A 27,696-nucleotide genomic window follows, 5' to 3' on the forward strand; every position below is an offset into this window, starting at 1 on the left:
AGTAAATAGTTCTGCCTATCGGCCTGTGGTGACATTCCTGCAAAATGATATTATGTTACTTCTTGCACATTTTGCGATTCCTTGAAAGTGAAATAAAAGTGTGGCACTAAAAGTGTGTTCAGTTTCATCTGAAGCGTGAATCTGAATCTGGCATTGTGAAATAAAATGGCATTAACAGGTTAATGCTCTACCACATTTGAAAATAACCATGTGTTTCATGGGAACCAAACACTCGTGTTTCATGGGACTCTGCTGTATCCTACCAGGTGAGCTATACCGAGCAAATTTACATTTGAAAATTGTTATACAAATGTGAAAGGTATTACTTGACAAAAATCATGCGCTATGGCAAAAGCATTTTGAAGTCATAACATATCGATTGATTATAAATAATCCCCTGTAATCATAATTTGTGTGAAAAGAAATACAAGTCGTTGGTGTTTTACTGCATCTAGTGTTCACTTCAGCTGGAAATGGCAGTGAATTGTATGTATAGGTACGTATAGGTAATTTTTTAAATGTAGGTAGAGGCACATATTTCCAATGAGCCTATAGCAAATATTATTAATCTAGGGATTATTAACTTTTTAACAGTAAGTATATCTTGTTCATTTTCATGAAATGCTCAGACAGCTGTATTTTTTTTATTTAATTTATTTTGTTTTATTCACTTAATAGGTTAGTTCACCCAAAAATGAAAACTATCCCATTTCCCATACCCTCAAGCCATCCTCTACATGAATATCTCCGGGTCAGAGATCACTCTTCCGCCGGAACTATAGACTCGCGTACAGCCGTTAACGGAGGCCAGTGATTATAGTTTATAAAGTTATACATATGGATATTTTTCTTACAAAAATGCATCGCTTCGCTTCAGAAGGCCTTTATTAACCACCCGGAGCCGTATAGATTACTTTTATGATGGATGATAGGCTTTTTTGGGCTTCAAAATCTCAGGTAATATTCACTCCCATTATAAAGCTTGGAAGAGCCAGTATATTTTTTTAATATAACTCCGATTGTGTTTGGCTGAAAGAAGAATGTCATATACACCTGGATAACTGTAGGGTGAGTAAATTATGATACTTTTATACTTTTCATTTTGGGGTGAACTAACCCTTTAAGGCTACATTTACATGACAATAATTATAGAACATTATTTAAATATCTTAAAAGTACTATCAGATTATTTTGTACTTTTTAAGGTACATTATAGAAAAAAAGCAAACATTTTCTGAGAGTGCACAGAACATAAATTATGCATTGGATTGTGTATTGTTATCGGTCTCAAAGGTCATTGGTCGGGTTAATTCAATTTTATTCACTTGTTTTGCATCAACATGATACACACTCTGCTATTTTCCTAAAAAAACAACAAGATTATCAACATTGTTAGAAATGGAAGACAAACAATAAGGTTGATTCAATAACAGCTTTTCACACAGCCCAATTATTTAAAATTATTTAAAATTCTTGCATTAGGGTATTCCCAAGGCCAGAAAATATTGCAGTTCAACAGACCACTGCAAAAATACCATTTCATCATCAACTTTGTCCAAAGTCAAATACCCACTCTATGCCTGTAGTGTCCACACAAATTAAGTTTGACTATGCGCAGGCTGAAAGAGGAGATAGACAGATATGGACAGATAGATGGAGAGGGGAATACATTTTAACTGACAGTATACCCCAGGGAAAAGCTTCAGGCCAGCCCTGCACAGGCTTGTATAAATCAAAATGGTTCTGTGCGGCCAAATCATCTTACTCATCTTCTTCTGTAACCTAAAAGATGATGTGATGGTCCCCCCAAGGTGCAGAAAGATGTAGGCTACAGATGCGGTTCCAAAAAAACAGGACTACAGTATTTTGATGAGTGTGAGCAAACATTGCACAATATATACCCATGGCATGTTCAGTCAACTGTCCTCCTGGGTTCTCTCTATCAGAGTATTACTATTTTCAAATAATGAAAGCAGGCAGGAACATACATTCTGGTTTTAACAATTCTAATCATCTCAATTACAGAGTGAGAAAAGATGAACACTAATCACAATAGCTATTGTTCTGGAATCACAAACTTCTCATCATATTCCAGAGCGCTCTGTCACTCTGACAGGAAAAGGCTAGAAGTGTGTTTAGAGCTGAAAGATTTTTTTCTAGTTAATATATTCATGTGTTTTCAGCACCTCTTTATTTTTCCTGCATTGCGAGCATCAATAATGGCATTCATCTTCTCATTTAGACATGGTGCCTGAGGCAGTCCGATAAACAGAAATCATTTGCATAAATATGAAACACCTCAGTTTTGGAGTGGCATGGGGTGATCTAATGAACCCTCTTTCTCCTGTGTGAGGAAAGAAGGAGATTGATTCCTAAATTAGACAGACAGGTTGTTTTCTATTGCTCTGACTGAGGCGGTCGTATAGAGCGTTTCTTAAGTGTGAGAAATATATCGATTTTGCCTGAGCAGAGTTGTGTCTTTATCATTTACTTTATCTGGAAGCATTCCAAACCAGTGGTCAGACTTCAAAATGCCTTCTTAATCAAACATGCAGTGTATTAGTCTTGATTACAAACAAATAAAAGCTGCAAGATATTAAACACCAACACTTTAACTTACCTCTTGCTGTACACCCTGTACTGCAGTTCCCTACTCTAGTATTCAGGGAGACCAGCAAGCGCTAGACATCCTTCAGCTCACTGCATTTGATGTCTTCGATCTCACACCTAGACACCTGGAAATGAGCAGGGAGCAGGGAGCGGTTACAGATAACAGGTATAAATCCAGTACCTTTCCCTATAGCTGCTTTGTAGTGTGTCTCAGGTGGCATTGACAGTAACTGAAATTCTCTCCCAGGAGACATGAATATCTACTTTCTTAGCCTAGAATTGCATATTCCCTGATCAAAAAATTGGCCAAAGCCTGATACATTTACTATGCGAGTCGTCTCAAGTGATCAAAGTGATTACAATGCCCACAAATTACCCAGTTGATGCAAAAAGGAAGTCAGGTTCTTTCTTACAGCAAAGACATCTGCGTAACTGCTCTATAGCCTATTCATGTGTAATTACATTTAACACATAGGGCCACAATCCACTCAAGCACTCAGCAGGACACACCATTCTGCTTTCCCCAACACTCATTCATTGCTTTCATAATCCACTCCTTTATTCCCTCTGCCACTCATCTCTTTCCTGTTGCTACTTCCCTCTGAGTCATCTCGCTGTTCTTCATGACGGAAAAAGCAAAAAAACAAAAAGAGAGCAACGATTGAGATCACTTGTCATTCAGATTATCGATAATGATAGGTTGTGGGTATGATGGTTTCAGATATGCACCAATTTAAAAAATAGCTCTGAAAATGCTCTGAATTTCTATTTCTTTTTAAATTTTATTCAACACTATCACATTCAAGCATTGGATCCACACATGAACGTACCTGTATCAATCCACAAATGCATGCATTACTTCACCTACAATACAGTCCACAAATACACAAACACATTCTTCTATTCAAGATTGTCTTTTCTTAACTTCTGACTACACCTGTGCAATGACCAATTCGTCATTTGCGGGGGGAGTGGTTTAGCATGGCTGGCAGCAAATGCTGTAAGTATGGATTGTCGATACACAACACCCATTCATAAGGGGGAAAAGCTTAGATTTATAAATATATAAGTCTTCTAAGTAAAAGAGCCAATCGCTCTTTTGGTAAACTCGTGTTTAGGACTGCGCATGCCCATTGGCTCGTCTTAATGGTATTTGAGCATAAGAAACAACATTTATGCAGTTCAGGTCAGATTTTGTTGCTGATTTGAGTTCGGCAAGCAGTTTTTGAGATTTCAGGATTTGGTCTTGAATGCCCGGAGGCGTTGCAAATATGGCCGCCGAGTGAACAGACTTTTCCTTGAAAGGAACTTAGGTTTCACTAGGGTATTATAAACACAGGGCCTATTAGAAGCGACATGAAACATAAATTAGTGTAATGTGGTTATAGATTATAGTGTATGTGCATGTAGCCTAAGTGCATGAATTTTTCAACCCATCAATTTTCCTGGAAAGCATGCTGTGAACTAAAGCCCCGTCCTAGATTCAGTTAATGCTGACAAAAATTATTCATGCAGTTCCATCACAAATGGTTAAAATAAACTTTTTATTATTATTTTAAAATTGTATAAATTATAAAGTGGATTACTCAACATGCAATGAAGTTGTGACAAAGTGATATTGGTTATTATTGGTATTATTGGTATAAACTGCAAACAATGCAAATTTTCTTTGAATGTACACTCCTAAAAGATTCAGTTTGAGCTCATCCACATGCCACAGCCGGCATAATTTTATTTAATGTAAACATCTTATTCAGAATATTCACCATTACTAAACATTCATTCATATCTGTGCATGTAAAAAAAAAGATAACTGCATTATTTTAGATACAGACAGTGACAAGTAAAGCTGTTCAAAGAACAAGAGTCTCATGACCTTCATTCTGCAATTCATCGCACTATTTTGACTCTCTGTTATTGTTAAAGACTTAATTAAAATTACTGGTTAAATTACTGTTATACTTATTTCATATGCAAAGATGTTACCCAAACATATAGCATCGGCTAATGAATTACTGTTAACTGTTAAAAAACTTTAAATCCATATATTTCCTATGGTATTTCCTGTATTGGCTGTAAATGGTCATTTCCATCTGTATGATTGAGATGATAACAGGCTTGCTAAATAAAACATAATATATTTTACGCATGTGCTTAAAAGCCTTTAACCGTTTGAACCCTGAATATTGCTGCTCGCAGCTATATTTCTTTAGTAGTTTTCTTGTTAGGACAGGAAGTACAGGTACAGTACAAGGACAAAGATCAGACTACACCCCAGAGCATGTTTTTTCACTCCGTATTTACTAAATATATTTGAGAACAGCTGTTCAGGGAGAGTCATTGCAGAGTAAATCAAGTGTGAGAGTCATTTAAAACTTCTCCTCTGTCACTCTGAGTGGCTTAGAGTGGTTGATGCGTGGAAAGAAGTCAGAAGTGGGGCGTTATCAGAAGGAGAAGTGAAGCAGCACTTATTTTCACCTTAAATCTTTCTCAAGCTGAGTGTGTGCATGATTGTGTGTTTGTTGCGGGAGGGGGCGTGGATCACTGTCAGTGATGCTACCTGGGGGGAGATTAATAATTCATGAGACTGTTGGTGAGACTCAAAGATTCGCCTGGCGTGTCAAGACTTCGTTACATGACTTTGAATGTTTCAGTACCGCAGTGCAACACGTAACATTCCCTCACAGCAAGGATAAATGATAGACCACTTCTCTTTTGCTCTCAGATGTCTTCATAAATATGAGATGGACTTTCTGACTTCAGGTCCTTCACGACTGAAGTTTTTGGAAAGTCTCGAATGATTTAGTGGCCAGAGTAGACAGACTACTACTCAGTTTTTTTTTCTTCAAAGAAAAAGTCAACAACAACAAGAGTAGTTTTAATGTTCAAACGAAACAAAATTGGGACAAGGTCAAAATGTCCTCAGAAATTGACCACCAAGACCCACCTCAGTGCTTTGCTTTGAATGAAATTCTGTCAGACTAAATTACTTTATGATTCACAGTACCAATTGTGTTCAAAACTCATACCTGCTTTTGAAAGACCGGTCATCAGAAAGCAGACCCCAGCGCCCTCTATTTTTTCTAATGCTTTCTCTGTTGAGATGGATTCATTTGTTCAAAATAAAAGTCAGATAGGCAGTTCTGTTGAGTACAGAACTGTATATAATACACATTACACATTTTTCAAAGTATTTTCTTTTAGATGACGGATGACGAGGGCAACTCGTTATCACTCCCTTTTCTTTCTCTCACGTGACATTTCATCTTTGAGTTTAAGTGTGTGTTCACACTTTGCAGGTTTGGTTCAATTAAAACTAACTCTGGTGCGATTGCTCTTTTAGAGTGCTTTCACACTTGGTTTCTATTGCCTGGTCCGAACACGATTACGATTGCTCCCCCCTCCCTCTGTGCCCGCTGAAATGTGTTCACATTATATTATTTGGTTCCTAACCGTGATGCGTTTGCATCATCAAAGCAGCAGCTGTTTACCCTTGTTCTGGTAACGATGATGCAGGAGAATTGGGTAAAATGCATAGCGTTGCTCACATTTTATATTTTGGGTTTTGAACCTTTGGTTTTGTTTTCAAAGCATCAGAACATAACGCCACTTGCGTCTATCTGTCGTGAATGTTCTGAAAATATTCTAAATAATGAATGCAGGAGTCCATTTCAGCTGAAGGCGAGCTGAAATTAGATATACACTGTAATGAATTGCTGTAAAAATTACAGCATTATTTTACAGCAGCTGGCTGTATTCTAATAATACAGCATATTGCTGTAAACTGCAATGCATTCTGGGGTCGCGCGGCGGTTTGATTCAAAATACAGAATATTGCTGTAAATTTCAAATCTTCAGAGGCATTGTGATCTTCAACGGTCGTGTCGGCGGCGGCAAGAGGAGTGATTCTCAACTCTGTGGTAAGTGACTTATTATTTCAGTTTCTTATTTTTCATGTTGGGTTACTCGTAGACTATGAAGGTAACGTTATAGTAGGTTCATATTGATAACTTAACCCCGGATCACACATCCTCCGACCGCGGGGCGCGAGGGAGACTTGCGCGGGGCTTCAGCAGCGCGGACGCGGTAGTATTTCACACATTCCTCGGGATCTACGGACTCCTATGTTAAGAATTACATGCTTTAATGACAACAGTCGGTATTCACACGAGCTTCGTGTTGATCAGCACACTTCGTCGTGATTATTTTATGGTGTAAATCAAATCAAAATCAAGTCATCTGTTAAAATGGGCGCCGAAATTAAAACGGCGTTGTTAAAACCTTGCGTCAGACTCACAGAGGATGTGTGTCATATAACGTTAGCCTACATTTTGAATGGTGCTGTGTAATACCAGTTTTGTCACATGTTTAATATGCCGGTGTAAAAATCCCTTACATTTCAGTACATATTAGCTATAGCCTACTCTGTGTGTGTAATTAGCTTATTGTTTGTATAATGCCTTTGTTCATTTTATTTAAAAGAAAGAGTTCCTGCACTCTGAATACTAAAATATAGTTTAAATGTAAAAAGCTGAAAAATAAAAATGGTATAGTAAAAAATAACTTTTGCCACATGTGCTATTGTTTTAGGAGACACTTTGACAAGTGGACACTGGAAGGCCAAGTTGTGTGTGAGGAGAGCATTCAGCCCAGCTTCCTGTCTGGCCTTGCCATACTGTTCTCTGCATATTACATATGCAATCAGGAGGAGGCACCTTGGAGTATATTTAAAGGTAATGATTGAATTCTTAACAACTTCAGTACCTGCATTTTACACATGTATTCAATATCAGAACTTGCCTTTAGATATATTATCTGTTGAGTTAATGAGTCTTAGGCCCCATCCACACTACTGCGTTTTAGTTTAGAAACGGATAATTAAAACGAATACGATCTCCGTCCACACCCGCGTTTTAGCTGCGTATTAGAATTGATCTCCATCCACATTAAAACGACTGAAAACGCGGATCACGTGACCATTCACCAACACTGGGCATGCGCGTGCCGGTGTAAACACAACTTCATTGATAAAGTTATCCCACCATGCTCTGGGTTAACCCCAAACCGACGCTCCATGTACGGTCAACGCCGCCGCTGCACACGGGAATTGTCACAGATCGCTCGAATAATAGCTTGACTCCGGCACATGTAGGCAGTTATAGCATTGTAAAATGCAGAATTTACTTGTACAACAGCTGCTAGCAAAGATATACGCCATGACTGATAACACCCAATCATAGAGCCGAGCCTGAGCCTCTACTACGTCATCGTTTCTAAAGTCCTCCGTTTTGACCCGTCTACACTAAAACGCCCTCCGGAGATTCAAAACGAAAAACGGATCGGCAGCGTTTCTAAACTTCTCCGTTTTGGGTCTCCGTTTTTGCCGTTTTAGTGTGGACGGGAGGTGCAAACGTAGCAAAAGGTCTCCGTTTTTAAATGAAAACGCAGTAGTGTGGACGGGGCCTTAATTACATATTTTCTGTTTCCTGGCCCTTTAGGTGCTTTGTATGTATCAATCCGGAGAGAGGAACAAAGAAGTCCAGAGGAAAATTGCCATCTAAAACGACAGGGCAAATGGTACAGAAGAAACAGGTTGCAGTGAACCCACATGTTGCCACTCTTCCCAGCAAAGTGATGGGTTATCAGTGGAATTTCTGAAATGTAAGTAACACACACACACACACACACACACACACACACACACACACACACACAAAGATCTATTTTTTCTTTAATTGTAACCTTTTAATATTCTTTATCTGTCTCTAACTGTATCTGTCATCCCTCTATCTGTCTCTGACTATATCATTATGTTTTGTAATATATCTAATATATTGTCCTTTTCAATATTTCTAGCCACTCTTTGCATCCTGTGATGGAACAGCATCTGGAGCTGAATTATTCTCCATTTTTGATCAGAAGTTTGTTGGACTCACTTGGGGCCTTGTTGTTTGGATATGTTTGTCTGGTAATGAAGTGGTGAAAATTCATCCGTGTCTGTGTTTTTCAGAACCATTTTATTATGATCATGTTGGTCAACTTGTTTTAAATGTATGTTGTTTGCGTATTTCTTCTTTGTGTGAAGGGCCATGACGGCTAATTTGTTTCAAGTAATTAAAAAATATTTAATTTCATCATGTCCATTTTTTTAAAAAAATTGCAAGTTTGTAAATAAAAATTAAATCAAAATATACAAAATACACTGTTTTATTACTTTTTTTCATGCATATTTTAAAGTTATAAATTAAACAAATGTTGACCTGTTTTTCAAGATTAGGATGTTGAATAATTTGTTTGTTTTGTGAAGTAATAGGGGAATTAAGTTGTGCATTATACAACACTTAATGTATTTAAAAACAATTTGCATTTGATGAATAATTAACATTTCAAATTCAGCTGCCAGTCATTAATATTCAGACATCAGGAAAATATATTGTATATACTGCATTTTACATATTTCCTCTAGATATAGCAAATACAGAGAATCATGTAACTTACTGTAAAAAATACAACAATTAAAAAAATACTGTAATCAGAGAATACAGTAAAATTCTGTAAATTAAATTACAGACGCTACTGTAAAAAATACAGTAACTGGCTGGCAACCCTGCTGCCAGTATTTTACTGTAAAATTTACAGGTAATTTTTAACAGTGTACATTCTCTCTGCTTGCAGTGCGTTAGTCACACTTGTCAGGAAAGTCAGTGAGAATCACAAAGTTTTATCGAATCATGCCTCATCAATAGCTGTTCACTTCTGCGCTTTAGTACGATTGTGTTCATATTAGCAGCGAACCGTACCTAAGTTCACATGAACCGTACCCCAGACCACCCTTTTTATGCAGACTCGGTTATGGTTTATGAGTGTGCCCCCGAGTTCGGAAAACAGCGTTCACATCCATCCAAACAAACCGAACTCTGAATCAATCCATTGAACCCAGATGCACACCAAAATCATTAGTGTAAAAGCATCCGTTGTGCGCTTCAAATGAAAAAAAGTGTGAACGCTGCCATACAAATATTAGTGCGCATCAAACAAGCGGACCGAGACCCCTGAAAAGGTGGTCCAAACAAACTCTGGTGTGGTTTGACTGAAATATGAACGCAACACGGACCGAAGAACACACCCTAAAAGACTTTATATTTAATGTATTTATGAATATTGCAGTTATCCTTGTGTTAGGGTTACTGCTTATGAACACTTTTTCCAAAAGGACTAAGTATGTGCTGCTGAGTTTGGTAGGTGTGTGCGCATGTGTTTGTTTGTGTGTGGTCACACTAATCACTTGTTCTCGCATCTATCTAATCAATTCTCTGTCATTCTCTTTTCCGGCAGGGAGGGAGATTGATCTTCAGGAGTCGCCCCACACTCGTTACAATGTTCTCAGTCTTCATTAACACCACCATTAGTCTCACATTGTTACACTTTAACACAACAACACAAACAACACTTCGGCTGCATCACGTATGGAGAGAGTGGAATAGACTATAGTATGCCACTTGGGAAGATTGACTCACATGTGCATACGCAAACAAAAATACAGATATGTATTTAAAAACAGATGGCGAAAAACATAGTCAGCATACTGTTTTATTTGATACATTTCTTTACATTTTTTTTCATTTAGCAGACAACTTACAAATGAGGAACATCAAAAGCAATTTGTCATAAGAAGCAAAAATATTTATAGTACACAATGCAAAGTACAAAGTAGTATAAATAAAGTGGTACACAAACAAGAGCGGAACTGAACAAGATTGATCTTTCTTTCTTTCTTTTTTTTGTCTGGGATTTAAAATCTAATTTGTAAAAGTTATGACCTACAATGCTCTATGCCAGTGTGATATCATTAGTAATCATAGGTATTCATGTGTAAAGTGTGAAAATCACTTAAAGTTCATAGAATTTATGGAATGAATAGGTTTTCACTAGCAAGTACCACACCACAACAATGATGTTGCTCAAACAGCAGCACACCACACCACAAACCAAGGAGAAAATAAGGAGAAAGTGGAAGCAAAGGATGGAAGAGACGAAGAGAGAGATGAGAATCTGAGGGAAAAGTGCAGAGGTAGGAGAGACTGACTGAGAGTAGATGGACAGAGTAGAAAAAGTGCGTAAAGAAATAGTCACAGAGAGTGAATGTTGAGGTTCTTGAGCGAGGGCTTCGTCACAGGAGGTAGTAAGCCGTGTGGTTTGAAAACCCCCCGATGCAGCCTCTGGAGTAAAGAGGGGATATTTCAAGATAGAAAGTGGGGGAAGGGGTTGAAGGGATGAGTTATGAGGGCAGGGTGGGTGGTTTCAAATATCTGAGACAAACAGTGTTGTGAAGGTTGGTTTAGTATAAATATGTAATAAGCTATGTGGCCTTGCTCCTGAACTTTAGTTAACTTGTCAACTAATTGCATAAAATATGTATTTTAAAATATGTATTTGTGTAACAAACTTGTGGAGTGTATAGACCAACTGCAAAGCAATCTCAGATCCTTGGACCCTACAGTATAGTCACGTTTACAACCTGCTGAGTAAAAGATGAAGTATAAGAACAAAGAGAGGTAGAAAGCTGAGACAGTGAGTGACCACTGTAAGTGGATGTAACAACCTGCTGCTGTGAGAGAAATAAAAGCTAGTGTGGGTTGGGACGGCTCTTCTCCACTGAAGGGGAAATAACCCCTGCCTTCTCAGCTCATATAATATTAAATATATCTCTCCTTCCACTTCTCTCTTTCCCCTCCTCTTTCTTGTAGGGCATATAGAGAGGGCAGCATTCATACACCCTGTCTTTCATATCAGCTCTCTCTCCGGTTCCCTCACTCTATCCATCGCTCTCTCGCTCTCTTTCCCTGAGCGTGCGAGAGGAGTTCAGGCAGCAGCTACGTCAGCCGCCAGCGAGCAGCTGAGGAGAGCTGTGGAACTCGCATGTATGTGTGTGTGTCTCTCTCTCATCCTTCTCTCATAGTCTCCACCTCATACCTCTACTCTCTCTGGAGTCTACGGCTGTGGCACATCCTGGGGCACTGACACGGCGAACGAAGCACCTCCTCTCACCATCTGCACTCTGCTCCTCAAACAGCAGCACACCACAGCACAAACCAAGGAGAAAATAAGGAGAAAGTGGAAGCAAAGGATGGAAGAGACGAAGAGAGAGATGAGAATCTGAGGGAAAAGTGCAGAGGTAGGAGAGACTGACTGAGAGTAGATGGACAGAGTAGAAAAAGTGTGTAAAGAAATAGTATTGGAAGCAAGAAACAGAGATGAAGTGAGGAAAGCAGAGCTGATAGAGAAAAAGATCAGAGGTGATCCTGATAAGAGTAATATTTGTTATAAATAGGACGCGGTTGGGCACGGGAGAGAATAACAACCTTGGAGAAAGAAGATTTAGGGAAAAATGTACTAACAGCCACGTTGCGGTAGAATAGCTGGCGAAACGGAAAAGAGCAAAGGCTCAGGGAAAGATCAGCAGGGGGGATCAGAGTAATTTGCAAAGGGCTCTTCACACGCCGCCCTGGCCAACCACATGCCCATCGAATTTGTTTGTAAAATCAAGTTTGCTGAGGGCGACGAAGCCAAGACAGACGGAGGCGGAGCCGGCATGCTAGATGAAGGCCTACGGCGGCGAAAAGGAGGCATGGCTGACCTGTCGTCCTTTGCTAGCTCCTCTTCGCTACACGGTCTGGCTCGGGCATTGGGGACGTCAGGACGCTTGGGCTTAAGACAGACACTCTGGGGACTGGCACTGTTGGTCTCACTCTGCCTCTTCCTGTACCAGGCGACATGGAGCGCGGCAGCTTATCTGGAGCATCCCCACCTCGCATCACTGAGGGAAGAAACCCACCGTGAGCTCACCTTCCCGGCCATCACACTCTGTAACGTCAACCGATTCCGCTTCTCTGCCCTCACAGATGCGGATATCTACCACTTGACTAACCTCACCGGCCTGCCGCCCAAGAGCCGTAGAGGACACCGGCCAAGTGAGCTCCAGTACCCACCCCCAGACATGCTAGACATTTTCCAGCGCACTGGCCACCAGTTGGAAGACATGCTGAAGAGCTGCAATTTCAGTGGGCAGAACTGCTCAAGCGAAGACTTCAGTGTGGTGAGTAGCGCAAGCTATGTATGGCTACCAGATGCCAAAAAGATTTAATTGTGATGGGATAAGGACATTTGTTTGGCTTGAAAGTCTTCTCTTTGCATGGCTTTCTTTGTTTGGTGACTTTGAGGAATGTTTCACAATGCCTCCTTTAGTCTTTTCAGTATGAGAGGCAGCTAACAGCAATGATTTGTGAGGAAAGAGGAAATTAATCCCCATCCGTCTGTGTCTAACCTCCACGCTGGGGCAACAGACTGTAGTTTTTTTGCCATCTCAATTTGAGACCTGCCACATTTCTCTCCCACTTTCTAGATCCCTTTCTTTTCCTGTTACATCATAGTCTGTCCCATCTGATGCGGAGTCTTATTTTGGCCAGAGAATGGATGAAAAATTCAGGAGAGGGACAAGCGACACGATTCCTGCATTAGCCCAGTCAGCCTCGAGGAGACACGCGCTCAACTCTCAAAAGAAAGTTCCCTTGCTTACATTGACATTTTTTGTTTGTCAAGATGCATGATTCTTTTCAGTTTTGCTTTTGTAGCTGTAATTTCAGTCAGTAATTTCCTCTTAGGGCTCCTTTTATCATTCTACACAGGATCAGATAAGAGAGATTTTCCGTGATATAGACCATGAGACTTCTGTCAAGGATATCAGCTCTCTCTGAGTTCAAGCCCTAGCTTATACTCCTTTTCTCTGTTAATTCCTTCACTTTTTTAGTCTTGGTTTCTTGTGCATAGTTTTGAAATATAATCATTTACTATCTGATTTTATGATAGTGAAGGCTTAGGCAGGTGATTTACTGCATTATCCTGTTCACAAAGTTTGCCAGTATGTATGATGTATATATGGTTGTGTGCATTCAAATGGCTGCATTTTTGTGCTTATTGCTGACAGACAGTCTGTTTGTCAGTGATTGACATTGTAACCTGCCCTTATAAAAATATTTTCCCATTTGCATTTAGGAGAGCTATAGTCAATATCCTAACATCCTACAAATCTACAGTTTTTCAAATAAAGTGCACATTTAGCGAAACTCTAAATCTTCTAAAACCTTCTAATATAAAGGTGTATTTTAATTTTAGATGATTAATTTTTATTATCTTTATGTTTTATTTGTAATATTTGTAGTATTATTAGTATATTGTTATAAGAAAATTATTATATATGTAGTATATTAATCTTGCCTCAAGGATAATGGAAAAAAAGATTTGTGGCTTCCTATCTACATTTTGATGTGAAAGTCAGAATGTGCGACAGTAACTGTCCATATGTATTTCTTTGGCTTGATTTGCTCTTTTGTAGATAAAATAATGCAATGGTCATCAGTTCCTACAGAACTTTCCACTTCTGAAGTCATAATTTCGAGCTTGAACACCAGGTTTGTTCTTGGGGTAAAATTATTAAAGCCAGACTGTATTGAACATATTTGAATTAAATAATGAAATATACTTTATTGTCCCCAGTAGGAAAATTTGGTGTGGACTTAGTATGCAACATTTCTACATCACACATTACTACCCAGTAGTAAATATGACTTGAGAGGGCGTTCATGTCCAATTTCCGAGTAGGAAACTCATATTTACAATGATTCCCATAGCATGTGAAGGCAGAATTACATTAGTACACTGGGATTTTACCCCTTTATTATGTTGCAGTTGCTAAAACTGCTGCCCAGTTGTAGTGTTATTCACTTGCCAAACCCCATTTTTACGTGCATTTGGTGTTTGTTAGTTTTCAATTTTGTGGTACAGTACGTTTATTGTTGACATTCTATTTAGTTAAACGTTTCATGCTCTTTGATCTATAAGAAGTCACTAGCAGCTGTGATCTCTCTCTGTGATGTCTTCAGATCTTGAACCATCCTTATTAGGCTCCTTTGTTGCTCAGTTATGATTTCCTGTTTTGTCAAGAGGTTGTGCAGCAGTGCCAAAATACATTTAGTACAGTACTTGTGAGTTTAACACATCATAGTTTTGACATAAAAACCCTTGTTATGTACTGACATTGCAACAGGATGTTATAGAAGTCTTAAAGTCTGTGGAATTTGAGGTTGCTTGATGCAATAATGCACCTGTAGACATCTTTTGGCATTGAAATTAAGTAGTGCTACAACTGTACTATATGTTATTTAAAAATATAAATGCATGCTAAATGAATTTTAGTGTCTGTAAATTAGTGCTGTAAATTAAATGGAAGGAAGCAATATGTAAGATGAGAAAGACTGAACATAAGAATATTCTGTTGTCAATACAGTCATTTGCTTACGTTGTTGTGCCATTATTGGAATGAGTTAGGCTATGCCAGCCAGTCTCTTTTAAAATGTACCTACCTGTCATGTAAAACATGAACAGTGACTTATGGTTTTGATACAGTATTGGATCAGCCTTTTCCTATCGAAGTGGACAGTTGGTTACACTTTATTTTGATGGTCCACTTTAGACACTGCACTAATGTAACCCCTCCGATTCTACTCACACCGCTCCGAGCGGGATTCGGGTCTTTCTAGCTGTCCTCCGTTACACTTAACCCACTAAACCTCACTCTCATATGGGTCACGGTTAAAATATAACCCCTCTACGGTTCTACTCGCACTCGCAAGCGGGAACGCCGTTTCTGGGATGGTTAATTTCAACCATTGAAACCTTTTTTAGATTAATTTTTGTAGAGATTTGAGATGTACCTCTCTCAACAAGTCACACACAAGTTACAAGTTGATCTATCTGGTCTCTCCTTTCTCCAGGGATCACAATGGCCCTTTTTTGGCTCTAACACAACAATTGAGCCGGTCTAGTTGTCCATCTGAAGCGATTAGAGAACCTTCGAAATCATTATTTTGTTTAAGTACCAAAAATAGGCTGCTACATAGGCTTAAGGGCAACAAGCTGTGTTTTGACTCCCTCACCAATCAATAAAAAAGTGTGTTTAATCAATCCTTCTGGAATCCATCTGGCACAGCTAAAGCACAACCATTAGGCCTATATCAATAGAATCAATGAGAAGCTAATAACTATGCGAGTTCAAACAGAATCAGTCTTTAACTTTTTCTTGATTCTATGACATTCATTTTAAAATGCATCTGAATCTTAAACATTCCAACATTCCAACTGAACAACCAGAAATCTACAGTACATCCCTTATTGTAGACGTGTTTACATGGACCCTAATAATCAGTTTGTAATCAGACTATTAGCCCATTCAGAATAAAACAGTCAAATGTAACCATGTCAATCAGAATGAATTGGTCTAATCTGATTGAAATTTTATTGGGATTGGGGAGGGTGGTGGTTAAACCTTTTATAATACATTCGATAGGACAATGTTAATTGCCCAGATGGATTTCATGCAGGATTGCACCTTCCACTAGGTGGGACCCAAGTGGGCAACATGCACAAGACCCATCTCGGTCCCAGCTTTTCCAACATGTTGTCACTGTTATGTGACCTACGGTGTCAATTGTGTCGCTTCACTGCTATTCTCCTGTCTCCGGAGATCATAATGGCCCTTTAATGGCTCTAACACAAAAATTATGCCTGTCTAGTTGTCCATCTCATAGGATGAAGCTATTAGAGAGCCTTAAAAATCATTATTTTGTTTCAGTATCAAAAATAGGCTGCTACATAAGCTTAAGGGCCACAAGCTGTGTATTGACACCCTCACCAATCAATAAAAGAGTGTGTTTGGCCTCGTGGGATTGTAAAGTGTCACACTTCAGAATCTCGGTGGAAGTAGTATAGGTCATCTGGGTACATTTTACACTTTTCACTGTTTTTCGAATACTATGTATTCGGACATACAGTACTACTCTGATGGTGTACTGTTTTTCGGATACTATAGTAGGGAAGTATTTGATTTCAGAAGCAGCAATAGCGTCATAAATGCCTAATCCTGGCTTAATCTAAGTCTTGTCTGTGAAACCAGGCCATTAGGCCATAAAAAAGAGAAAAGAACCAGGAGGATGGCTAGTGTGCACATCTTGAAACAGTGTGAAACTCTGTATTTTTGCATTGTGTGCAATTTGCACATCAATCTGATCTCTTTATTTAGAAATAATTTAGACTGATGAATCTTCTGAACACAGTGTTTACGTGAACAAAATGTGTCCATGTAAATGTAGCTACTGATGCTCCTGAAATACTATATCACTAAATGTCACCATTGTGTTTTCATGTAGCTCTGTACATGGTTGTTGAGAGATGAAAACTTATTATATATTTTCCCCATCCAGATACAAATCTCATTTTCATGCACTCAACAATAATTAGATGCTTTATAATGGTATAATATTATTCATCCAATAGTCAAAATGCATTATATGCAAACCATTTTGCTTATACAGTGTCACTCAGAAAACAATTCTAATTTGCATTTCCATTCTATTTCCATTCAAATCAGACTGGTTGAAATTTTTAAGAAGCCAGTGGTTCAGGTGCGAAGGTTGCAACATCCCGGTTGTCAGAGATAAATGTAATTACTATTTTTGGCATACAAGAAAGTCAGCAGTAATCATTTCTGTAAATAATGACCACACAGCGACCTTGGAGGAACAGGAATAAACAAGCTCAGTGGAGGTCAATGGATCAGTTCTCACTTTCCCCTCCATCCTTTAGCTCGGTAATGATTTTGCATGCTTGATTTTCCACAATAGAGAGGCATAGATTAGTGAAACTCACATGAAACATTCATCAGACCTCCCTGCCACTGGGATGGCAATGGATGGGTCCTTCCTGCCACTCACTGGATTTGGCTAATCACTCACACACACACTGAAACGCTTCTGCTCACCATAAATTTAAAGCAAGATTCTCACACATTCAAGAAAAATCTCAATGCATGCATGGACAAAAATGTACACACAAAAACAAATAACTTATAGATGTGATATACCACAAACAGTTACTTCACATCACACATTCTCTGTGTTTCTCCTCAAATATATTACTTTATCTCTAATGTAGTTTTAAGAAAAAAAGAAGAAAACAACAAAATCTCCCAGCAGCAGATATGTCAGCTGTAGTCTCAGACTGCGGATGACTAATGTTTACGCAGTGGGTGATGTTAACAAACTCTTTGGCTTTCACTGAGCTTTTACAGTTCAGTTAGTTCAAACATGAGACATCAAACTGAGATAATGTTTTTTTTTTTTCTTCTTAATTTTCTCACTCAAGAGAAACAGATTTGACTTAAATTCATTTGTTTTATTTGTCATCTCAAAAACAGGTTTTACATGGAGGAGTAATTGAGGGCTTCTGGTCTAAGTCCAGGGAATGTGAATCATTTCTTCCGATTAACGTCACGAAAGTGAACTGTGTTGGACTGCTTATCTCTCTCTGTCTTTAATTCTCTCTTTTTTTGGCAGAGGAGGTTTATCAAAATGTTCTGTGATGTTTTGATTTTGAATACTCATGAGTTTCACATAGCAAAGATCACTTATGCTTCTTTATATGAAAAAAAAGGGGCACTCTTGATCATTTTTACACCACATATGCAATTTGAGATTTAAATATCCATTGTTAACAAACTAAAATGCTACACAGCCATGGTACATATGCCGGAAATATGTGTATAAAACAACTGATTTGATTAAGTGAAATGTAAGTTTTATTACATGATTCTGGATTATTGACATACTTTTTGCATTAATTTACTGTTGTTACAGTAAATTATTTTATTTGTCATTCTAAAGTGTCACCATCATACATTCATATAAATTTCTAACTATGCTAATTATAACACCAAAAAGTGACCATTTTAAGATGATCAGATGAAATATTTTAGGATCTTTAACCCCCTGGGGTCGGCTATCGCGCCGGTGCGATTGTCTCGCTTTTTTTCTTATCAGTGCAAAAGAGACTCAAAATACTCGGTTGGTTTTGATCTTACACAGAGGTGGAAAGTAACGAATTACATTTACTCGCGTTACGTAATTGAGTAGTTTTTTTGTGTACTTCTACTTTTTTAAGTAGTTTTTAAAATCTGTACTTTTACTTTTACTTAAGTACGTTTTGTTTGAAGTATTGTACTTCGCTACATTTGAAATCATATCCGTTACTGAGTAAAAAATAATACAAGGGAGAAAAAAAAAATCACACTCCGGAAACTACTGCATCGATTGGTTGAAGGGCGGGAGAACAAACGCGCAAGAAAGGTGACGCAGACCCAGCTGAGCTGAAAGCGCCCTCGAATTCTTATGAAGCGAATTATGGCCAGTATGGAAATTCTTTGTAGAAAAAACGAGTGGTTGTCCTCGAGGATAGATATCCAATTTGCAAAAAAATGTGGACGCAAAGTGGCTGCAAAAGGAGGATACATAGGACAACACCATCCCTCCTGCAGTTAAAGGTATGTCCTGATGATTATAACTTAAGGCCGAATGACTTACGTGATGCAGAGGGAATCCCGGAATCCAGTCATGAAAATGGAATATACATAACGCAGATGTCACGTAAAACACGCAAAATAATGGATGGATGAATACATGGAAAGTAGAACTGTGCAATAAATCCAATCGCGACATTGTCTGTGAATATTTAAGCACAAAAATACTGCTATGTAAATATATAACATATTTGTTCTGCTGAGCTGCGTCTACTATGTCTACTAACGTTACATACTCAAGTACGCGTGACGTTCATGGTGTTTTCAGCGTCTCACAAACAATTTGAGGACATGAATACATTTCCAGAGCTGCTCTGAGAGAACGCCTAATGAGCATTTTCATAATTTTATTTGAGAAAAACCATTGTCAAATACACATTGAAACGGGTCTTCACTACAACCTGTCAAAATAAAAGTTCGGTTTTACTAAGGAGAAATTCTGGGCATACAATAGAACGAACTTCTCAAAATAATGATAACAACAATAATACATTTTATTTAAACATTATTTAAAGGAATATACATTTTTTTTGTCCATGGTTTAATTTAGTAAATCTGTTTTTGCAGCGCTTCCCCCAAAAATAAAAGGACACAAAGTTTAAATTTACATTTGATTACCACCGTTTTTGATAATATATTTGGATTAAATCATAAAAAGAAACATTAATTTTCTAAATAAAATACATTTCATAGGACTATATTATTCTTAAACATTTTAATAAATTATTAATGTTAAAAATAAGTTGTCAATCTAATTCATTATCAATTATTGAATTTAATTGATTAGACATGTTTTATTGAAATTTTAATAAACAAAACAAACAAATGGTTTCAAGTTTGTTATAGTAAAAGCATTTGTTCAACCAAAAAAAACCCCTGTTTTCATTAATTTAACTGTCATTTTAACTAATGATAATAATAACCATAATTTAATAATACCGTTTATTTATTTAAAGATGCTATATGTAACTTTTCTTCTAAAATGAATCCTTTTTTTATTGCCTGCGTGTGAAGGGGTTGTAATCACACATTACAATGATCCACTTGACGGTTTTAGCTATTACCTCTGAAGGCCAGTATTCCTATTTCTATGTGAAGTCTCCGGGTCGGATTTACTGCGAAATCCATCGGATATGACGTGCATGCGCGCTCCCGAGCCTCTCTCCTTTTTATATACAGTCTATGCGACGGCACTGCAGCTGACGACATGGAGTCTGATAACACCAACAAACGACCTGCCTCCAGCACAGCACAGACTCCAACACAAACTCCACATAAATATAAAAAACAAAACAAAACAAAAATGTATCTGCTGAAGCTCGTCAGGCCAAACGTGAATCGGATCGACTTAGGACGAAAACACGGATCAACATCGGCAGAGCGTTTGAATTATGGAGAGACCTCCGCTATTTTTATTGTGATAAATTACAAGTTTTCAGATATGCTGAAATAATGTTAAACTATAATGAAATAGCAAGGTCAACTACAACATACATGAGACATGAAATGAATACAAAAGACTGTTCCAGGATAACAAAAAGTAAGTGCTTTAGGATGTAACTTTTATTTTATGTACTAGATCTACTGTCTAACGTCACTCATCCCACTACTATCATATTGTTTATAATACACATTTCCAGACACGTTCAGTACAGTAATGTTACTTCCTACGATCTTACTGTTACACTGAAATTGTTCAGTCTAGTTCACTAACCGTTTTCGTTATCATATTATACATTAATCTATGTTGACATTGCTGATTGTGAAAGATACAGGAATAGTTAGTGAAATGCCTTATGCTAGATAACACCACAAATGTAACGTTATCATGGTACGAGCATGGAGCATTAGTTCAACGTCAAGCTGATAAAAGTAGCCTATTATTGTAACGTTGCAGTGGGAGTTTACATGAGTTTCCAGCATGTTGTGTGACGCTTTCTCCAGTGTGTTGAAAGTCTCAGTGTGGCCGGCCGGTACCATGAGTGATCGCTCTTGTGTTCGAGCACGTGCGCTCTTGTAAAAATTGGTTGCAATCTGAAACATCACCGATAGAGGCCGCTAAAAAATACATATAGCACCTTTAATAATTGATTAATACTGTAAACCGTGATATTTTCTGAGACATTATCATACTGTGAAAATCTCATACCATTAATACAACCCTACACGGGGGATTCCCCCACCCGCTGTTAAAAAAGTAACTCAGTAACTTTTACTCTGAGTAAATTTTAAATGAGCTACTTTTTACTTTTACTTGAGTAGATTTTTAGACCGGTACTTTTACTTGTACTTAAGTAAAATTTCATTGAAGTAGTAGTACTTTTACTTGAGTAGAATATTTTATTACTCTTTCCACCTCTGATCTTACATATAAGTGTGATACATCATTAGATCCTGTTAAGTTTCTATTTTTTTGTGGATACTCACAATAAAAACAAAGTGTTGTGCTTTTCACCAAATAAAGAAAAACAAACATGATGCGAGTTCTGCGTTCTCTCTGTCAGTGAAGTCCATTCTGAAACGCGTCCTAAGATTAACTGTAACTCCGCGATTCGTTGTCACACAGGCACGAGAGATTTTTCTTTATGAAGCTTGAATTCTCTTCTTTTAAATGAAGTAATTTATATAAAAAAAAAATATTCTCAGTTTATGCAATCTGTATGAAAAGAGAGTGCTGTCAGTATTTTTTTCCCCAGCTCATTACACTTCATTACGCGTTAATCTGACACGCCCACGGAGGCGTTATCATAGCGTTAACAGCAACATAGCAATCAAGTGAAACGTGAGCCAAAGAAATGCACAAGAAACTAAAGGAAAACCATAGCCTGGTTAAAACCAGACCATTCTCAGTTGTAACTGAGTTATGGTCTTGCAAAGCGTCATAGACAAATCATTTCCAGAGGGGCGCCACCAACGGACGTCGCGGATAGACCTAAAACCAATCAGAGCGATGAAGGAGATTACGTATGCAGAGCGGTGGAGAAACATCTCCGAGTGTTGTTCTTTGCTCGGTTTTTAATAAAAAGGAAACGTTCAAATCGCTTAAAACAGACGCGATAGCTGATTCGAACGAGTGATGTTCGACGGCGGCAGATCCATCTTTGTAATGTAGGCTACAAAATCTGCTTCAAAATCCCAGCGCTGTCGTCATCGTGTAAAGCCCGCCCCAACGTTTCTGATTGGTGCCTCGATTTCGACGGATTGGAAATGGGCTTGAATGAGCTCTTTGCCAGACTAACTTTCAGAGCAAATCTAAATTTGCCAGAAGTTGTCTGGGTTTACCCAGGCTAGGAAAACCATGTATAAAACAATTAATTCTGGTCCCAGAACCTGATTGCTCCAACAACACTGGCGTTTTACTGTTTGTATCACAAGTAATCAGGTTACGTCATTACGCCAGTAGGTGGCGGCAAGTGTGAGTCACTGAATCATACATTCAACCAATTCATTTAAAATACTGATTCGTTAAGAAATAAAACAGGTGGTTGTGGAAACCCTCATCCTTCGTTGGGCGAATTTGGAAGGATGCATCAAGTGTATCCTTTGTGTCTTCCAATCACCCACAATCCTTTCCACACTTTCCAATTCATGAAAATTGACTGCATTGCATTAATAGAAAATCAGATTTAAATATTTTTAATATCAAGTATTTTTTCCAAACTAATTTTAACAGTATTTTCATAGGCATTGCATTTGGATTTACTATTGTCTCATTAGCGTTTAGTACTGAGGATTTTTCTAGCCTAGAAGCCTCGGAAGGACGCAGCCTCAGTGCAGCCTTCCGATTGAGAAATGACTCATAAAATCATTCATTCAATTATCTGTTCCAAATTCATTCAGGAGCAAAACAAGTGTCTTTATGAACGAGTCACTGAATCACTCACTCAAATGATTTGTTAAAAACTCTGAATGTTTTGCAAAGCAACGGTTCCACTTGGCTTTGTGTGGAACTATTTTCGTTGGCAGAGAAAAAAAAATCTGAAAATGGTAAGTTACTAATTTATTCTTCAGTTTTGCTTGAGAACAGCATGACTATGCTGGTCCACCAGCTAAACCAGCACTATACCAGCACTGAATTAACCAGACTGGACCAACATGGAATTCATGCTGGTTTTTGCTGGATTTTTCAACAGGGCTGACACAACTGAAACAGTTTGTGTTTCACATCTATTTTACACTATTTGCGCAGCACATCACAAGTGTAAACACAGTTCATTCAACTAGTTTTGCAACTCATTTTATATTATACAACTTGAAATCATTGTTGCATTTGTAACTTGTGTACCGAAGTGAGAATGTCTTTGCACACCTTTGAATTTCGTGTTGTTTTCAGAATCTAATCACTGATATGGTAAATGTTTGGTGTTTTGACTCATTGTGTCTCTGATTGGTTTAGCAGGATCTATATGATAACATTAGTGACTAGGTAAATCCCTGAGACAGGCTTATTGCATTACAGAGTTATTTTTGTATTACACCTGTGAGGGAGACACTGATCTCACCTGGTTTTCAGACCCACTTCTTTCCTTTCTCAATTGAGCATTGTGGCAATTTTGTGCAATTTTACAACCTTAATTGAGTGGTGGGGGGGGGTGTGTGTGTGTGTGTTAGGGACTAACCGTATGGTTCTGCATGGGTTCTTCATAAAAAGTGATTTAAATTTGAGATAGAGATGATAAATATAAACTGATCTCGAGAGATGGAGCAATAAAGAGCAATAAAACACAAATTCTCAAGAGGTTAAACACAGGTCAGTTTTGCAAAATGCATGCCGTATGACTTTAATAATATAATTGAGATCACACAGGGGTCATTTCATCTCATGGTAGTTGTGGAAATATATCATGGCAAAAAACACAGAGTACTTATGATAATAGCTCTAGGGCTAAATTCACATAATGTGTCTGTTTGGCTTTTTTAGTCGCTGTATGAGTCTTGGTTGCAGTAAGAGTAACAGGGCAGCAGTAAATCCCCAATCCCATCCTTTCCATCTCGGACTTATAGGTATTATGATGATTTCTGCTAGATTTTCTTCGTTCGTGACAACTTCAAAGGCAAACTCGGAATAGCAACAGGATTTAGAGATTACATTCTAGGCTTGCACTAAAATCAATTGCGTGTTTGAAGTTGCTTTAGTATGAATGCAACGTTTCCCATTACTCAGCAACATGCAAATTGCGGGGCATCAAGAGGATGAGAGAGAAAGAGATGGATAGATAGATACTAAGCGAGTGTGTGTGAGAGAGAGATCTGATGAACTCTACCACTGCCTTTAGATGATTTAAAACACTAATCACATCTCCATCAAAGACTGCTTGAGATAAAAGGAAATCACTTCATTTCTATTAACACAATCACTTTCAAATGGCATCTCATTAATATCTAATCATGTTCCATTATGTGAGGTGTCCAGAGATTTTATTCTGTAATGCAACGTTCAAGGCTTTTTATGGAATATTGACGAAAATGAACACATGATGGGTTTTTTTCAAGACTCATCAATGGATTGTTTTTGTGTGTCATCTAAAGTGGTTTATTGACATTCTCTGTGTAAACAGTCTGAATGCGCAAACTAACTGCCTGAACAAATTTTCTGCTCCTCAATTCTGATTGCTTGTTTGATGAAGCATGTGCAAGCATTCAAACCACACACTCGAAAATAAATGTAATGACAGCAAGATGTATCAGACTTATTAGATAAATATCACACGGACATGCTCATCTGTGCACCAAAGCTGCCAACATCACAAATATCAGACAAGATATGTAACCAAGAACAAAGCAGTACATGTAATTTGCATACATTTAACTTGATTTATTAGCATGCAAAAATAACATCCTATAATTTCATGAAAAGGACAATTATAGATTAACTCAAAGTACACTATCCTTCAAATTCCAAAAAAACCCATTTTAATTATATTATCCGTGGTCTAACCATATTTCTTTAGTGTGATGAGCTTGAAAGAACCACTATATTTTTTACTAAGAATAATGAATTAGTGATAAGTGATGGCAGGTTTGCTTCAGTTTAGTTTTTTGTACTCTTAGGTACATGATGATTATTAGAACTTGTAAATAATGCTAATAAAAACAACTAAAGATTTATTACTGATATTGATGAAGCATTTTTATGGAGATAAAGGATGTACTCTGTCTTTCTTTTTTCTCTCGCTTGAACCAACCGGCATATTAGGTTAGTTGGAGTCTCTTCTGTCTTTTTAATTACCATTCAAAAGTTTGAAAGAAATTAATACCTTTTATTCAGTAAGGGTGCCTTAAATTAATCAAAAGTATCAGCAAAGACATTCATAGGCCCAATGTTACAAATTATTTTATTTCAAATAAATGCTGTTCTTTTAAACTTTTTATTCATTAAAGAATCAATAAGAAAATTTTATTAGTTTCCACACAAAAAAAGTGTTAAGCTGCACAACTGTTTTCAACATTGAAAATAATAGTAAATGTTTATTGAGCACCAAATCAGCATATTATAATGATTTCTGAAGGATCATGTGACACTAAAGACTGGAGAAATGTTGAAAATTCAGCTTTACCATCACAGGAATACATTACATTATACATTACATTATAACATGTATCAATGTCACAGAAAGTTCAAGGTCAAGTACTCTTTAGCCAGAAATATGTTCAGTAGGTCAAATATGGACTTCTGTATGGCTGATGTAACATCAAAAGAAGTCAATGAGTATGTACTGCATTTCCCATCATCCTCCCTGGCACATAACCACACAAATAACTAACTAAACATAATTTTATTAAGTTTAGTGACAGCATGGTGCAATAATTGGTAGGCTACTGCTTTTATTATTGCTTGATACAAATTTTACAATTTCAATTTAATTCTTGTGGTTTTAATCCGATCTTGATTCAATTTGCATACATATTAGGTACAGTAGATGTAAATTTTTCTCAAGAAAGAAAATCTCACTTAATGCTGTAAACATAGGCTACAGAGAGCCGTCAACTGGTATAATTAAAGGTTAAAAATAACAACTCAAATTAAATATAGACCTAATGCGGTTTTTATTACAACAACTTTATAATATTTTAATGATATAAGTAAAAAATATAGTAAATATGTAATATAGTGCACATATTTAGCAAAATACTAATTTATACTAATTCTAACTATATTATAAAATACAAAATTTTCTAGCCAACTTACGTGCTATGGTCATTAAATGGCTTTCCTGAGGTAAATGTAACGTTATGTGACATTGTAGTCTCCAGCTATTTTATTGACCTCTTTCTGCGGTTAAAAAACACTGATTGGTCGCTATTGTGTATGAGGCATATCGGTATTGTACTGTATCTTCCAACATACCTATTGATCATTAGTGTTTATTTACTATTAACTAGTAGGCTAGTAAAGAGAGATCTGTTCACGTGCCATTTGAACTGAGGCGCTACAGCGATCTGTCACATTTAAAAGCGCCAAAATGGTATTTATTGTTTGAATTTCATAATAAAATTGACAGAATCTGAGAGCTGAGAATTTGTTTCATATCAAAAGTAACCTGCTCTGTCTAGTCTGTCGGTGTCGGTGTCGGTGTCCTCTTTGCTTCGCAATTTTTCTGTGGCGGAGAGTGTGTGAAAAGGGTCAATTGCGTGAGTTGGCAGCTCTGGATTTACAGAAGTCATGGAAAAGCCATGACGGAGTAACCAGACAGACGAGTAACCATGAAGACGAGCAGATGAAACAACTCAAATCAAGATCAGAAGAACATGGGTTAAACAGCTTCATTCAAGCCATCTAACTACCCAGCTTACACAGTTAAAATTTTCCCCGTCTGAAAACGGGAGAGACACTGAGTGAAGGACGTGATCCTCCTCTTTGTCAGAGTGACTCGATAGGAGAGGGAGTTTATACTGTGTGCTGAGCTGGCTCTAAGCAGCTCTTTTCCATGTTTATTCTGAATCCCAAGCTGTCGAGATGAATTAACACCATGTCTGCGTCTTTGATCGCTTGCTCTTTCGATGAGGCGCATATCAGATAATCGTCTATGTACGACAATATTCTTATCCCTTTGTTTCTCAACGGAAAAAGTCCTGCTTCCACACATTTGCTGAAAACTCTTGGGGCTAAAGACAGACCAAATGGCATGGTTTGAAACTCGTAAGCAGTGCCTCGGAATGCAAACCTGAGATATTTTCTGTGAGACGGGTAAACATCTATGTGAAAATACGCGTGTGACAGATCGATCGTCACAAACCAATCGTTCTGGCGGATGGATCGACAAAGTGTTTTGTGTGTCAACATTTTGAATGAATACTTCCGTGGGTGCTTGTTTAACACACGGAGATCTAAAATTGGACGCAGAAATGTGCTCCCTTTCATTGGAATCACAAAGTAACGGGAGTAAAAACCCTGACAGCTCACTTCCTTTGACACCATGCTGATGGCTCGTCTAAAAGAGTGTCTATCTCGGCCGTCAGGATGCGAGCTGATTCTCTCTCGGCCACTGAGACTATCATACCATTGAATCTGGGTGGTTTCATGGTAAATTGAAGTCTGTATTCCCATGAAATCATGTTTACAACCCCCGGATGAGCTGCGCATGCGCGCCAACTGAGTATGCGAGCCAAAAGAGAGGACC

General features: G+C 37.8%; 1 protein-coding gene across 1 annotated transcript in view; it reads left to right on the top strand.

The window, feature by feature from the left end:
- Positions 1–12,064: 12,064 nt before the first annotated feature.
- The window catches only part of asic4b (acid-sensing (proton-gated) ion channel family member 4b), a 52,701-nt gene continuing 37,069 nt past the window's right edge, over positions 12,065–27,696 (top strand). Inside the window, exon 1 of the mRNA XM_056266851.1 lies at positions 12,065–12,706. Coding sequence (XP_056122826.1) covers positions 12,128–12,706 — 579 coding nt within the window. The 5' untranslated portion in view covers positions 12,065–12,127. The remainder of the gene's footprint in view (positions 12,707–27,696) is intronic.

This window comes from Rhinichthys klamathensis, unplaced genomic scaffold (genome assembly GCF_029890125.1).
Source record: "Rhinichthys klamathensis goyatoka isolate OS25496 unplaced genomic scaffold, OSU_Roscu_1.1 h1tg000254l_1, whole genome shotgun sequence".
NCBI classification, from domain to species: Eukaryota; Metazoa; Chordata; class Actinopteri; order Cypriniformes; family Leuciscidae; genus Rhinichthys; species Rhinichthys klamathensis.